At 44.0% G+C, this 15,247-nt stretch overlaps 2 protein-coding genes and 1 non-coding gene across 3 annotated transcripts; 2 read left to right on the top strand and 1 right to left on the bottom strand.

The window, feature by feature from the left end:
- Window positions 1–1,303: 1,303 nt before the first annotated feature.
- LOC100195969 (centrosomal protein 97) lies at window positions 1,304–9,989 on the bottom strand. The gene is given in 4 exon segments (NM_001140998.1): window positions 1,304–2,098; window positions 8,509–8,573; window positions 8,770–8,912; window positions 9,919–9,989. Coding segments are annotated over 4 exon segments (309 nt in total). The 5' UTR covers window positions 9,977–9,989; the 3' UTR covers window positions 1,304–2,055.
- Window positions 9,990–10,144: 155 nt separating this feature from the next.
- Window positions 10,145–13,223, top strand: LOC106586748 (60S ribosomal protein L24). Its single transcript, XM_014174327.2, has 6 exons — window positions 10,145–10,224; window positions 10,351–10,426; window positions 10,755–10,865; window positions 11,403–11,539; window positions 11,892–11,955; window positions 13,072–13,223. Exons 1-6 carry the CDS (start codon window positions 10,220–10,222, stop codon window positions 13,150–13,152), a joined length of 474 nt encoding a protein of 157 aa, XP_014029802.1. The 5' UTR covers window positions 10,145–10,219; the 3' UTR covers window positions 13,153–13,223.
- LOC123730662 (small nucleolar RNA SNORA23) lies at window positions 10,963–11,142 on the top strand. Its single transcript, XR_006762097.1, has one exon. It is a non-coding gene; the product is annotated as a small nucleolar RNA SNORA23 (small nucleolar RNA).
- Window positions 13,224–15,247: the final 2,024 nt, after the last annotated feature.

Here is a 15,247-nt window from a genome sequence, read left to right on the forward strand (position 1 = left end):
GATTTTTGAATGACGACCTCATCTCTGTACCCCACATACAATTATCTGTAAGGTTCCTCAGTTAGGTAGTGAATTTCAAACAGATTCAACCACAAAGACCAGGGAGGTTTTTCCAATGCTTTGCAAAGATGGGCACCTATTGGTATTTTTTTGTTGCAGATATTGAATATCCCTTTGAGTATGGTGAAGTCATTAATTACACTTTGGATGGTGTATCAATTCACCCAGTCACTACAAAGATACAGGCGTCCTTCCTAACTCATTTGCCAAAGAGGAAGGAATTTCACCATGAGGCCAATGGTGACTTTAAAACAGTTACAAAGTGTAAGGAATATGATAGGAGAAACCTGAGGAGGGATCAACAACATTGTAGTTACTCCACAATACTAACCTAAATGACAGAGTGAAAAGAAGGAAGCTTGTACAGAATAAAAATACTCCAAAACATGCATCTTGTTTGCAACAAGGCACTAAAGTAATACTGCAAAAATGTGGCAAAGTAATTCACTTTATGTCCTGAATACAAAGCATTATGTTTGGGACAAATCCAACACATCACTGAGTACTGCTCTTCATATTTTCAAGCATGGTGGTGGATGCATCATGTTATGGGTATGCTTGTCATAGGCAAGGACTACAGACGTTTTTAGGATAAAAATAAATGGAATAGAACCTAGCACAAGCAAAATCCTAGAGGAAAACCTGGTTCAGTCGGCTTTCCAACAGACACTGGGAGATTAATTCACCTTTCAGCAGGACAATAACCTAAAACACAAGGCCAAATATTGCTAACCAAGACAACATTGAATGTTCCTGAGTGGCCTAGTAAAAGTTTTGACTTAAATCGGTTTGAAAATCTATGGCAAGACTTAAAAATGGCTGTCTAGCAATGATCAACAACCAATTTGACAGAGCTTGAAGACGTTTAAAAAGAATAATGGGCAAATACTGTACAATCCAGGTGTGGGAAACTCTTACAGACTTATCCAGAAAGACTCACAGCGAAAATCGCTGCCAAAGGTGATTGTAACATGTGTTGACTCAGGGGTTTGAAAACTTATGAGAAATTTCTGTATTTCATTTTCAAAACATTTGCTAAAAAAAAATAATCTAAAAACATGTTTTCACTTTGTCATTATGCAGTATTGTGTGTAGATGGGTGAGAAAAATATATATTTAATCCATTTTGAATTCAGGCTGTAACAAAATGTGGAATAAGTCAAGTGAGTTGAATACTTTCTGAAGGAACTGTAGTTTCAGTGAGTTTAGGGAAAAGCCATACTCAATTTAACAAACCAATGTTAAAGAAAACATTTTATTGTGTAAACATAGAGCACCAGATTTTTTCAAATCTTTTTTACAATTTGCATTTAACCTGGAGATACATTTCAGTGTCTAGTACAAACCATTCTCAGCAACTAAACTACCTTCTCAGCAAGCTGTGATATTTACATTCACGCCAAATCATCTAGTCCAGACCTGGTCCTCTCACTCACCTGCAGGAATACAAGGATAGATTGAGGCATTTGAATACAGGAGAAATTGGAATTACATTTGGAGCCAAGCTGTCTAGCCTGAACTGTAGCCAATCTGTTTCTACTTAAAGGTAGATTGACATTGAAGAGATTTGGGACGACCGAGTAGCGGCACTTATATATGTGAATTGTAGTCTGATACTCCTGGAGAATCTTGTCTTCCGCCGTGCAATCCCTTAACATCTGGACACACCACGGATGACCATTAAATCACAGCAATATAAGATTGCGTGTCGGCCGCGTGGGGGTGCCGGGAGTTGGAACTGCCATTCCCGCGTTCCCCCAACGTCAGTGAAGCAAGCATTAGCCAAACTGACTGACAGATCATGACAATGAACAACGTAGCATTGTCCAAGAGAATTAAAGGGAGAAAAATCATCTGGGCTATACAAACATATCCACATCCTTGAGTCCATATACCACTCGTTATATGGATGTGAGTCAGTAAGTTCTTAGAGGCGCTGTTAGAGCCATCAATAACATTCATCAGCACAGGTGGACTGAGTTTATGGGCAGTCTCTTAGCTAATCCCAGAAGACCAGGAGAGGGATAGGCACTTCAGATTGGACCTCCCAGTGTGTGTTGCTGCTCTGTGTCTTCACTCTGGGTGGTGTTCTGAGTGTTGGAGTCAGGCTGTTCCATGTCGGCCGGTGAGAGGGGTGAGGGGGGCTGTGGTGTGCCTGTTCTGTCGCTGGCACCCCCCTCCTCCGCCTCTCTCTGTTGCACAGAGGACAGGTACTGCTCCAGCAGACTGCAGTCCTGACTGTCCCCCCCACCACCAGGAGCCAGGGACCCCCCCAAGGCCAGCGCCCGCACAGTCTCCATAGAGTTGCCCGTCCCACAGCTCAGGAAGGTGTCTTCCTGCCCCGCCTGCTGTTCACCTGTGAACTGGAAGCCCGAGTCCGGGAAGGAGAGGTCTGTGCAGGCCGGGTCTGCAGTGCTGAAGTCCACAGGCAGGGGGAGCTGAAGAGCTAGAGGGCCACAGAGCCCGGAGGTCAGGGCTGGAGCAGGAGATGACCCAGCCTGAGCCACACTGGCCAGCTGCCCCTCCACAGTACGCTGCCACTGCTGCATGGACTGAAGCTGCAGAGAGATGGGGAGAAGGAGTGAGAAAGGGTGTGTGAGCGTGAATCTGATTGATCCATGACCTTGTTTATCACTAATCTCAGTTAACCCAGAACTAAAGTCTTGTGTAATTGGTCAGATGCTTGATTTAGTTCTGGTTCAAGCCATAAGTGTTAAGAGATGAGATGAAGAGCTCCACCCTCTCTCTTTGCAAGTTGATTGGTCCAAAGCACCATAACTAATGCTGCTCGTGATCTCACGCATCCCGTTGTATCGTGACACCTTTACGGTACCATTTATGTTTACGTAGTCAGTCCACGAGAGAGTAGTGTATTACTGACCTGACCCCATAGGAAGTTCACAGCCTCCTCCTGTACCAGTCTCTGTAACCGCTCCTCTTCGTGGTGCTGGCGCACCCTGTACACAAACAACAAAGTATTAGTTGGAAGTACTTGACATATTAATTTGCCTGATATACATGATATTCAACATAAAAGGCTAGATACCTTCATCCTTCATAACTATCTGGCTGTGCCATTAGAAGTGTTGAAAGACTGAAGTTACCTGTTGCAGGGACAACATATCCCCCCCAAGGCATCCAATGTTCTAATAGCTAAAGCTATATTCTGATGCAATTGCACGCTCCCTCAGAACTTGAGACATCTGTGGCATTGTGTTGTGTGACAAAACTGCACATTTTAAGAGTGGCCTTTTATTGTCCCCAGCATAAGGGGGACCTGTGTAATGATAATGTAGTTTAATCAGCTTCTTGACATGCCACACCTGTCAGGTGGATGGATTATCTTGGCAAAGGAGAAGTGCTCACTAACAGGGAAGTAAACAAACTTGTGCACAACATTTGAGAGAAATAAGCTTTTTGTGCGTATGAAAAATGTCTGGGATCTTTTATTTCAGCTCATGAAACCAACACTTTACATGTTGCCTTTATATTTTTGTTCAGTATATATTCTGAAGCGTGGCTAAAGACAAGGCTCTTTGTGCACTGCTTACAAAAGGCTAAATGTCTGCTCTTTCTAGTGACAATGGTTTTGTATGGAGATTGTCTTGCCAGTTTCTCTAGAAATGACAGGAGGTTGGGGAGGACGGGCTTGTGGTAATGGCTGGAGAGGAATTAGTGTAATAGTATCAAATAGATGGTTTCCATGCGTTTGATGTCATTCCATTTGCGCCGTTCCAACCATTATTATGAGCCGTCATCTCCTCAGCAGCCTCCACTGCTAGAAACCTACTTCTCTAGCCTGACGTGGTGGTCCGTGTCGACATTCCAATTCTCTACCCTTCTTTGAGAAGTGTACACTCCCCTTCATGTATTTAAAAAGATAGGACTGGTGTGAGGAATATTGTGGAAACTCCCTCCAGCCATGTATGCACCAATCCAATGCTTTAAAATGCATGAGGGGGAGTGAACAAGTGCACACTTCTGGAGAAGGGCAGAGAATCAGAAAGCAGCCCTTGGATTGATTGGGGTCTCTTCCGTACCTCTCCAACTCTCCAGACAGGAAGATTATGTGCTCCTGCATCCTGCGCAGGCGGATCTCACACCGGACCTCTTTGGCCAGAGGGTGGCTACGCCGAGCCCACATTCCCCTCCACCATGCCTGGATCCTGACGGCTGCCCTGTCCGTCTCACAGTGGCCCAGCCTATCACATCTCACCACCGCTTCCTCTTCCTGCTTCGATCCCACCCTCACCTCTGCAGCAACGCAGTTTGAGTATGCTCCCTGGAGCGGAGCGCTGTCATTGGTCTGTGATTGGTCACCTGCCGTCACAGGTGTACTGGCGGTTGAGGTTAAGGCACAGGTGAGGTGGCTGTCAGCCGACACCCTTTCTCCCTTTACCTCCTTCTCCTTCACTCTATTCTCCTCCATCTCCATCTCCCTTTCCAAGGGTGCGTGTTGGGTCTTTTCAGGAGAGGTCTTTTTGGGACGGATGGGGTGTTCAGGCGCCAGTGAGTCAGGCTCAAATGTCTCAGTTTCGTCCTCGCTGTCAGAGTGGGCGGGGTCAGAGGTGACAGGTAGAAAGGTGGACTCAGAGGAGAGCAGACTGCCGGTGAGTTTATCTTCGTCCGTCTGGCTCTGAACGTCCTCCAGGTAGAGGCGGTCCTCCACACCCCTGGGGCCACGGAGAGGAGGTGCGCCCGCCTGGGAGGCTTCGCACCCCAGCCAGGTGTTTATCTGCAGGATCGCTGGCTCTGGACACACACACAGAAGAGAGAGGAAAATTGGAGATTTACACACTAGACACACACTGAGAGTTACAGAATTTACAGAAACAAAAAAACACAAAACAGGTAGAGTTCATCATCTGCTACCTGTCTGTCTGGCTGGTGGGGCAGTCACAGGCATTGTGGCTCTGTCTGACTCTCTGGCTTCCCCTAGTGGGGGCACATGACAGGGGCTGTGAGTGTCCACATCTAGCTGGGTGGGGCCGGGAGGGCTGGGGGAACCCCCTTGGGTCTGCTGCTGGAGCTGCCTCTGGTGGAACCTGTTGATATACACAGGACCCCTGGTTAAAGTAATGGGATTCAAAGGAGAGAGGATCCCTTAAAAGAAACATTGCGGTACTTAATTCTTTTTTTTTTTTAAGTTAAATGACCAAAACTAAGCAGAAAAGACACAGAGGCACATTGATCCAGTTTAGGGTCAGCTGGTTTGTAACAATGGGTTGGATTTATAGCTAGAGCTTTTTCCAAGTGATCACAGGGAGGAGAACATATCCACTGCCAGTGTGATAGTTGACCTCATCGAACAGCTGTTGGCCTCACAGCCCAGTTGTGGATGTATCGTCCTACCTCTGCCAGTTGTGGATGTATCGTCCTACCTCTGCCAGCTGTGGATGTATCGTCCTACCTCTGCCAGCTGTGGATGTATCGTCCTACCTCTGCCAGCTGTGGATGTATCGTCCTACCTCTGCCAGCTGTGGATGTATCGTCCTACCTCTGCCAGCTGTGGATGTATCGTCCTACCTCTGCCAGCTGTGGATGTATTGTCCTACCTCTGCCAGCTGTGGATGTATTGTCCTACCTCTGCTTGCTGAGGATCTTCTCCAGCTTGGCATCCTCGGCTGTCTCCAGGGTTGACGTGGAGGTCAAAGGGCACACGGTGGCAAGGTACTGGACCAGTTGCACGTGCTGACCTGGCCGGTACGAGCGACCTTTGCCCTGGCTGTACAGCCACTCCGCCTTCAACCTGAGATCGCAAACAATAGAGACATTATTGACCAGCAATGATAGTGATCATTACTCAACACTGATGTTATAACTGCATAGTACGACACAGCAACCTTGCAGTCACCAGCCCATTTCTCTACCCAGGGATTGACATTATGGTCTGAAAGGCACTCGCCCTTTGGGCAAGTCAGGAGTAGATTTTGGTTGCCTGAAGATTATGATCACTTGCCTGAAAATGTAACAAGCTATTTTCACCTACACACAAGGGAGGAACCAAAAAGGCCAGACTACTTGCATTTTGTTTGTTACCAGTAAAATAAAATCACCCGCCCAATGCGGCAACCTCAAAGCTGGCTCAACATGCTCGACTGCTCAGATTACTTGCACCGGGCAATAGGGCAAACCCCTCTTGAGGATACCTTAGGATAGGGGGCGCCGCAGCGCATTTTGAAAAAAAATCGTTCCCATTTTCAACGGCCTACTAATCAAACTCAGAAGCTAGGTCATGCATATACTTATTATATATGGATAGAAAACATTCTAAAGTTTCTAAAACTGTTTGAATGGTGTCTGTGAGTATAACAGAACTCAAATGGCAGTCAAAACCCCGAGACCGATTGAAACAGGAAGTGGAATTCAGAATTGTGGACTCGACTTCTCATCTTTCCCTATAAATCACACCGTTAACCATGGTTCAGTGAGCACTTCCTATTGCTTCCACTAGATGTCGCCAGTCTTTTCACAGTGGTTTGAGCCTTATACAGTCGAAACTCAGTGAATGAGACTCATTGGAAATTGGTCACAGGGGATGGGCCATCACCATTATGACGCCGGCGGCCATGTCTACCCCCACCTTTGGAAACGGTTTTAAAGGCAATGAAATCATCCCCCTCGAATCTTATTGGCTCTCTTGGTGTTACAGGCCTTGAAGATTAATGTTTTACAACGTTTGACATGTTTGAACGAACCTACAGGCGGGAGAATCTCATTTTATCCGGAACTTCAGCCCTGCGCTTGGAGAGAGCCCTAGGACGCGCTACCAACAGCAGGCTAATGGAACGTGAAGTATGGACTTTTTCGACCGAAAATACATCTGTTGTGGACCTGGGATGCTTTCTGATGAAGACAACTAAAGGTAGGCGATTATTGACAATATTATACAAGATGAGATGTGGCATGCGATTGTTCCAAGATGGCGCCGAGCTCTGTATATTAGCTCATTTTCTGAGTATCGCATCGCAAAGTGTGATTACCCAGTAAAGTTAATTTAAAATCTGGTATGACAGGTGTTCTCAAGAGATATTCATCTATAAATGTTAGATTGACAATATAAATGTAAAAAATCGTTATCGGATAGTAATTTAGGGAATTGTAGCATTGTTTACCGGGACGCATTTGAGGGGAAATTATTTAGTCAACGTCAGACGCCGATGTAAAATGCTGTTTTTATATATAAATATGACCTTTATTGAACAAAAGAATGCATGCATTGTATAACATGATGTCCTAGGTGTGTCATCTGATGAAGTTTGTAAAAGGTTAGTGCTGCATTTAGCTGTTTTTTGATTATATGTGATGCAAGTGGTTGGTCGGAAAATGGCTATGAAGCTGCTTTTTACGATGGACTCATCTAACATAATCTAATGATTTGCTTTTCCTGTAAAACCTTTTTTCGGACGACGGGATTCAGGAGAGGTGTATCTATAAAAAAAAAAAAAAAAATTATTATTATTTTTTATGCTAATTGGCGATATGATTTTTCGCTGGATTTTGATCCCGCTGACGGGATGAGACGCTGGAGAGGTTAATGTCAATCAATGCTACCCTCCTTTCCCTGCATAGTTAGCATTTTTAACTTCACTGGAGTTCTGGACCTGGTCTCACCCTTCTTTCTGTGACACCAAGTATCCGTCCAGGATCTTCAGGTTCAGGCACCAGCTCATGATGTACGGCCGGTAGTCGTATCCAGGCAACGAGGGGGTTGCCATGATGCAGGGGTTACTCATAATGGAGAGCTGTTCCAGGTCATGGAGGGGTGCCAGGTAGGAGACCTGTGGGAGGCAGAGAGAGAGAGAAAGAAATAGAGACAAGCAAGTGAGAGAGAAGTAGGAAAGAGATTATTGTTAAAAGCAGAGCAGGTGAGAGTGCAAAGAGAGAAAGTAGAGAGTGCAAAGGGACAAAAAAGCAGGGTCTTTACCTCATTGAGGTCTCTGATCTCATTCTCTGCCAAGGAGAGGATGGACAGATGGGCAGGCAAATGAGTGGGGACAGTCCGTAGCGTAGTAATGCTGTTACCATGAAGGAGAAGGGTCTGCAAGAGAAATAGCAGCCTGTCAATCAACACCACAGAAAAACTGTCCTGCTTAATGCTCCAGAATTCTATCTGCATCCCCATAACTCTGAAAAGTCATGAGGCAAGACCTGTTCTCACCTTTAAGGCTAACAGCTTGGTAAGATCACCAATGTTGGAGATGTTGTTGTCAGACACGTCCAAGTGTTGGAGAGCCACACAGCTGTTGAGCTGCTCAATGACCTGAGTGAAAAGTGGATATCCAAACTGCATGATCAGGAGACAAAATGAACACATTATGGAGGGAGTACATTGTCCACTTTCTTCCCCTCACCTTGATGTTGTTGCCTGACAGGTTGAGCCACTCCAGGTGTGGCAGGTCTCTCAGCCCTTCAATATAGCCAATACTGTTATTGGGCAGGTTCAGAACTCTCAGCTCGGTTAGACGACACACACCCATCATCCGCACCAGGCGGTTACCAGCAACTGATAGCTGCCCAGCACAGAACAGAGAGATGCAGAATAAGACTGCAAGACAATATAGAGGGAACTAATCCAATTCAATTTGGTGCATTGCAAGTTTGCAACAACTAGTAAATGCCCATTTACAAATAATCTGAGGAATTCAACAATGTTCAACAATTAAGTTGACCAGATTCCATCAAATGTGCTTGGATAGAAAGGTCTACCTGTTGGAGGCCTCGGCTCCTCTCCAGATGGTCCAGTTTCATGATGTGGTTCCGGTCCAGAATGAGTGTGTGTGTTTCATCAGAGCAGGTGAAACTGGGCTCCAGTTTCTGCAGACCCTGCGCTGACAGGTCCACCACTGGACCTAAAGGGGAAACAGAGACAAACATAAAAACATGGGCGTGGATGGATGTATAATCTATTATGCACATGTTGGTAGTATCACCATGAACACGAACGATACATAGAAACAGTATGAGCCATACAGCGGAGGACAACAGCAACTAGGGAGGCAAGCTTATAAATCTACTATGTACATACTGTAGACACAGCCTCAAGCAAGATACGGAAAAGGATCCAACTGAAACATGGAAGCCATCTTGGAGAACTGCAGTTGATCACTATCATACATTTTATTCATACTGGGCAGACTATTAGTCTGAGGGATGTTGATTCATTCACCTTCAGTCTGTTGATTGATTTGCTAATATAGCAGTACTTAAAGAACATAAATAAATTCTGGGTGTGAAAATCCAGCATGTTATTGGGATTATTGGTCAGACAGTGAAAACAATTTCAAATATGCAATGCAGCATAGCTCTACTGAAAACACTCCAGTCCTGAACGCATGACTTTGGACTATTAGATAATGAAAGGATGGGTAGCTAGCTACAGTCAGTAGTTCGAGCTAGCTAATGTAGGACAGAACCAATCATTGAAACATACGTATGTTCACTAAATCGTTGCCCTACAAAGTCAAACGTCACACAAAGGGAGCTGTCATGCACTCACCAGTTGTGTCAAAAGTAAAATCTGATACTCCCATTTCGCGCAGAATATACGAGGCTGCACCAAACTCGCTACGCCAGCCTGCTTGCCAAAGCACAACTGTCTTGTTAGAGACCTCCGGCGAAAACAACAGAAAAAACGCTTAGAATTGATTGGAATATGTAGTTCAAAAATGTCCGTTTGTCATTAAAGGACCACTATGCTTGGCTTAAAAAACAACAATTCGCTTTACTGCAGTGCAGGGCGCTGTTGATAATCAGGTGGGAAAGAGATCTCAATAGCTTTACACTTGATAGCAATCCCAATATGAAACGAAAAAAAAGCATGATGGTACAAACATATCTATAAAAAAAGAAAAATACCTTCATTTTGTTCAATTTGTTGATCGGGTCCTTTGGCTTGCCTTTCTATCATCGCCATACTTCCCGCTTGTGTCAACACCAAGCAACCGATCTAGTTGCTGATTGGTCAAATACTTTTTTATAAACAAAATTCATATTTGAAAATCAAAATACTGATCCTGACTGGATGTAATGAAAAAAATACATGATGTGTAAATAGAAATCCCTAGATTCTTTAAATAAATAATTATGAAATCTCACCTATAACTTCGTTTCCGTTTCCGCCATCTTTCTTTCCGGTTTTGTGTCCTCCTCAGCCATCATGAAGTGAGTTTACGGAATAATATCTATTGCCATCAAATGTTTAAATGAACACTTTTACCAATAAAAATGACCTATTTTACACAAGTACACGTTGATCATCTATTCATGATTTATCTTAATCTGCTGCAGGGTCGAGCTGTGCAGTTTCAGCGGGTATAAAATATACCCCGGCCATGGCGTCCGATACGCCAGGATAGACGGAAAGGTACGGCGAAATGGCTACTCTTCCTTCCTCTAATGCCTTTTAGTAATGTTTGGTTTCTCACGGTTAGCCGCAATAAGCCGTGGTCGACATTGTGTTAATTGTAACAGTAGAAGTGTTCATGTAGTGTTTGTACTCTGTTCTTGGTCTGTCCCGTGGACACTGACTATGCTAGAGCTTCAGCTAGCTAGGTAACGTTAGAATCCAATTTCTTTATCCACGTCAGGTATAACATTACAACTAGCTAGACATGTAAGTTACATATCAACGTTGCCGAATATACTACATCTCACTAATGTGTAGTTTAACACCCCCTATGTGTCTTTCCCAGGTTTTCCAGTTCCTGAATGCTAAGTGTGAGTCTGCCTTCCTGGCTAAGAGGAACCCCAGACAGATCAACTGGACTGTGCTGTATAGGCGCAAACACAAGAAGGGCCAATCTGTAAGTACCTAGCTAGTTATTGTCAATCATTTCCCCCCCCAAACGCAGATTATACAACCTTAGTTCTGACATGGTGTTCCTTTTTGTTTTTGGCTGGGGTGTGACGTGTGCGTGGTTGTCATCTGCGTTATGTACCGTCGCCAGGCTGTGTCTTACAGCTTGTCGGCAGTGCTCACTCAACACACCTGTGGCCATAGAGCCACTGGAGATCATAGTACTGGCTCTGTGAAGTCTTTGACTCCTTACCACTGGTCAGCCTCCATACTCTCCTACAAACGTTTATGTGAGAAAGATGTTAGGGGTTTGCAGTAATGTGAATACATCTGTGTGATTGTTACTGTTCATTTAGCAAGAAGCGGTACTGTCAATGACTTTTCATATAGGTCTAGTTCAGCTACACGAGTGACATTTAAATGTCTGTATTTCTTCTGTGTTGTGCCTATTGATACGCACCAACACTACCAAACTGCCCATAACTGATCCTGAATGTGGCCATGATGTTCCTGACTGCATGTTGTCTATTTCCTGTGCTAACAGGAAGAGGTGACAAAGAAGCGCACACGTCGTGCCGTGAAGTTCCAGAGGGCCATCACCGGCGCCTCCCTGGCTGAGATCATGGCCAAGAGGAACCAGAAGCCTGAGGTCCGCAAGGCCCAGCGTGAGCAGGCCATCAGGTGAGGACCCGACTCAACCCCACCAGAACCACGCTTCACCAGAAACGTTTCTTTAGATGTAAAATGGCAATGGCTGGCATGTTGGTGCCAAATAAGTGAACTGTCTACTGGGGCACTTATTGTGTGGTGTTCAAAAAGTAAGTTTCTGTCAAGTTTAACATGTGAAGCACATGTAGCTGCTGTTCACACTGTGACACTGTCACCTTACTGTGATACTGTTTTAAATGTAAGATGGAACGGTGAATTGTCAGTCAGGTTTCATTCACCCATCACTTGTTATTTCTGCAGTCTGGACTCGTGTCTTGTTTTGCTTGTGTGGAATGGGTCTAATTTATATCATTCTGGTCTCCAGAGCTGCCAAGGAGGCCAAGAAGGCAAAGCAGACAACCAAGAAGCCCTCTGCCGCTGGTGCTAAGGTAAGATGGATATATAGTCATGTTTATATGATGGTGTGAATCTGATTGTTCAGAAGCCTGTCAGAAAGTAAGAAACCTTTATGACCTGCATTTATAAAACACAGCAAGGATTCTCTTTTTTCATTTATCTGTGAAATTCGGATTTCTACATTTTTAAAGGGACAATCGGCAGTTGCGAAATACATTTTTGTACTTATAAATGGATGTTGTTACTTATTTCTTGAATATCACTTGTCATGAGTGTAGTTTAACTGCCGTACCTAATCAGAACCTAAAATATGTAATTTTACTCCAATTTTGGTAAACAAAGTATATAAAACACTATACAGCCTCAACATGGTTAAAACTCTAATTGTGTTATCATGGATGGTCAGTCCTGGCATCCATAGGTCTGTCTATGAATTTGAGTTGTTGGATTTTTTTCAGCCCATCCCTCAGCTTTTTACTGAAACGAACAGGCTGTAAGTGTTTCAACTGCTCATTGCCGCTTTAAAGGTACACTCAGGCTTACAAAGTAAAAATTGGCAGTATTGGGTCGACTTCCGCAACTAGGCGTATAGCAAGATGCTGCACGTTCTCCTCAGCAGTTGTCATGTTGCAGAAGAGGGAAGGGGGAAATGGCTTTTTAGTTACTCAATTGCATCCTCTTACATCGCTCTCTGCTCCCGAGTGGTGCAGCGGGTTAAGGCACTGCATCTGTGCTAGAGGCATCACTACGGACCCTGGTTCGATCCCGGGCTGTATCACAACTTGCTGTGATCGGGAGTCCCAAAGGGCGGTGCACAATTGGTCCAGCGTCGTCCAGGTTAGGTTAGGGGAGGGGTTGGCCGTGGTAGGCCATTATTGTAAAATAAGAATTTGGTCTTAAGTGACTTGCCGTGTTAAATCAAATATATTTGCATCACATTGCTGTTCTTGGACACCTCATATTGCTGAACATCTGCCTTAAATGGCACCTATGGCTTTAATTTATGCTTGGAATTCTAATGGTACCAAGTGGTTTATCAAGAGCTGTGATGAACTGCATAACCCTAGCACTGTGGTCAGGTACTGAATTGGATTCCAAAGGTGGTTAGTACTTTGTCTAATCTATGAGTACTTTGTCTCCCTCTGTAGGCCCCTGCCAAAGCTGCACCCAAACCCAAGGTGGCAAAGCAAATGAAGGTCAATGCACCTCGTGTTGGAGGAAAACGCTAAACCTTTTTGCTTTGTTGGTTGTGAAATAAACTTTATTGGTAAATAAAGATGTTTGGGCTGTGTGATCTCAAGTTTGTCGGTACTTTTGTTTTCTATATTTGTGTAATTGACAGTTGTCTGACCTGGTAAGGTCATACACCCTGAACTGTCTTTCCTTACTAGTGTTTTATGTTTCAATATCACGTGAATATGTACAGTGAAAAGCCTTTCTTGCAAGCTCTAAGCCCAACAATGTAATACTAAAAATAAGGTAGAATAAAAACACACGCTATACAAACAAGAACACAAAGTAAGCATACTAAATACAGGGTCGGTTCGAGTACGATTTATAATGTGCAGGGATACTGGATCGACGAGGTAGATGGTGCCTTCAGGAAGTATTTATACTGCTTGACTGACTCCACATTTTGTTACATCCTGAATTCAAAATTAATGTAAAGGTGTCACCCATCTACACACTGCCCCATAATGACAAAGTGAAAACATGTTTATATAAAAGTCTCTAAGCTCTTCAAGCGCAGTGAAATTGGTAGTTGATCGTTGCTAGACAGCCATTTACAAGTCTTGTCGTAGATATAAGTCAGAACTAACTCGGCTGCTCGTGAACATTCACTGTGTTCTTGGTAAGCAACACCTGTGTAGATTTGGCCTTGTGTTTTAGGTTGTCATACTGAAAGGTGAATTCTTCTCCCAAGGATTTTGCCTGTGCTTAGCTCCATTCAGTTTTCCTTTTCATCTCAACTCCCCAGTCCTTAACAATTTATAAGCATACCCATAACAGGATGCATGTTTTGGAATATTTTTTATTCTCTGTTCAGGTTTCCTTTTCACTCTGTCAATTAGGTTAGTATTGTGGAGTAACTACAATGTTGAGCCGCTATCAGGTTTCTCTTCAACTCTGTAACGGTTTCAAATTTGCCATTGGCCTCATGGTGAAATCCGTGAGCGGTTTCTTTCTCCATCAACTGAGTTAGGAAGGAGACGAGACGCCTGTATCTTTGTAGTGACTGGGTGTATTGATACATCATCCAAAGTGTAATTAACTTCATGCTCAAATGGATATTCAATGTCAGGTATTTTTTTCTTTTTTACCTATCTACCAATGGGTGCACTTCTTCACGAGACATTGGAAAACCTCCCTGGTCTTTGTTGTTAAATCTGTTTGAAATGCACTGCTCAACTGAAGACCTTACAGTTAATTTTGTGTGGGGTACAGAGATGAGGTAGTCATTCAAAAATCATGTTAAACACTATTATTCTACACAGAGTCCACGCAACATGAGACTTAAGTGATTTTTTTTTTTTACTCCTGAACTTTAGGCTTGCCATTTAATGGATTGAATACTTATTGACTCAAGACATTTCAGCTTTTCATTTTTATTAATTTGTAAACATCTGTAAAAAAACAAAACAATTCCACTTTGACATTATGGGGTATTGTGTGTAGGCCAGTGACACTCAATTTAATCCATTTTAAATTCAGGCTGTAACACAGTGTGGGAAAAGTCAAGGGCTGTGAATACTGTATGTATAGGGGAAGGTGACTAGGCAGCAGCATGTATGTATGTGAGTGGTTGTGTGTAGAGTCAGTATAAATGTATGTGTGTTGGAGTATTAGTGTACGTAGAGACTGCAAATATAAGAATACAATACAAAGGTCAACTCAGTCCATGTAGCCATTTTGTTAGCTTTTTAGTTAGGTATTTAGCAGTCTAATGGTATGGGGATAGAAGCTGTTCAGGAGCCTGTTGGTGTCAGACTTGATGCACCGGTAGTGCTTGCCGTGCGGAAGCAGAGAACATATGATCTAATGATTTTCCGGGCCTTTCTTTCACACCGCCTGATATACAGGTCTTGGATGGCACCGAGCTCGACCCCTTCACGTGTATGTGGACCATTTTAAGTTCTTAGTGATTTGGACACCAAGGAACTTGAAGCTCCGTCGATGTGGGCGGTCTTCCCCCCTCCCCCCCATTTTCATGTAGCACCGTGTTCAGGGTCAGCGTGGCGGAGATGTTGCCTACCCTCACCACCTGGGGTCGGCCCATCAGGAAGTCCAGGATCCAGTTGTAGAGGGAGGTGTTCAGTCCCAGGG

Source organism: Salmo salar, chromosome ssa25, assembly GCF_905237065.1.
Source record: "Salmo salar chromosome ssa25, Ssal_v3.1, whole genome shotgun sequence".
In the NCBI taxonomy this organism is placed as follows: domain Eukaryota; kingdom Metazoa; phylum Chordata; class Actinopteri; order Salmoniformes; family Salmonidae; genus Salmo; species Salmo salar.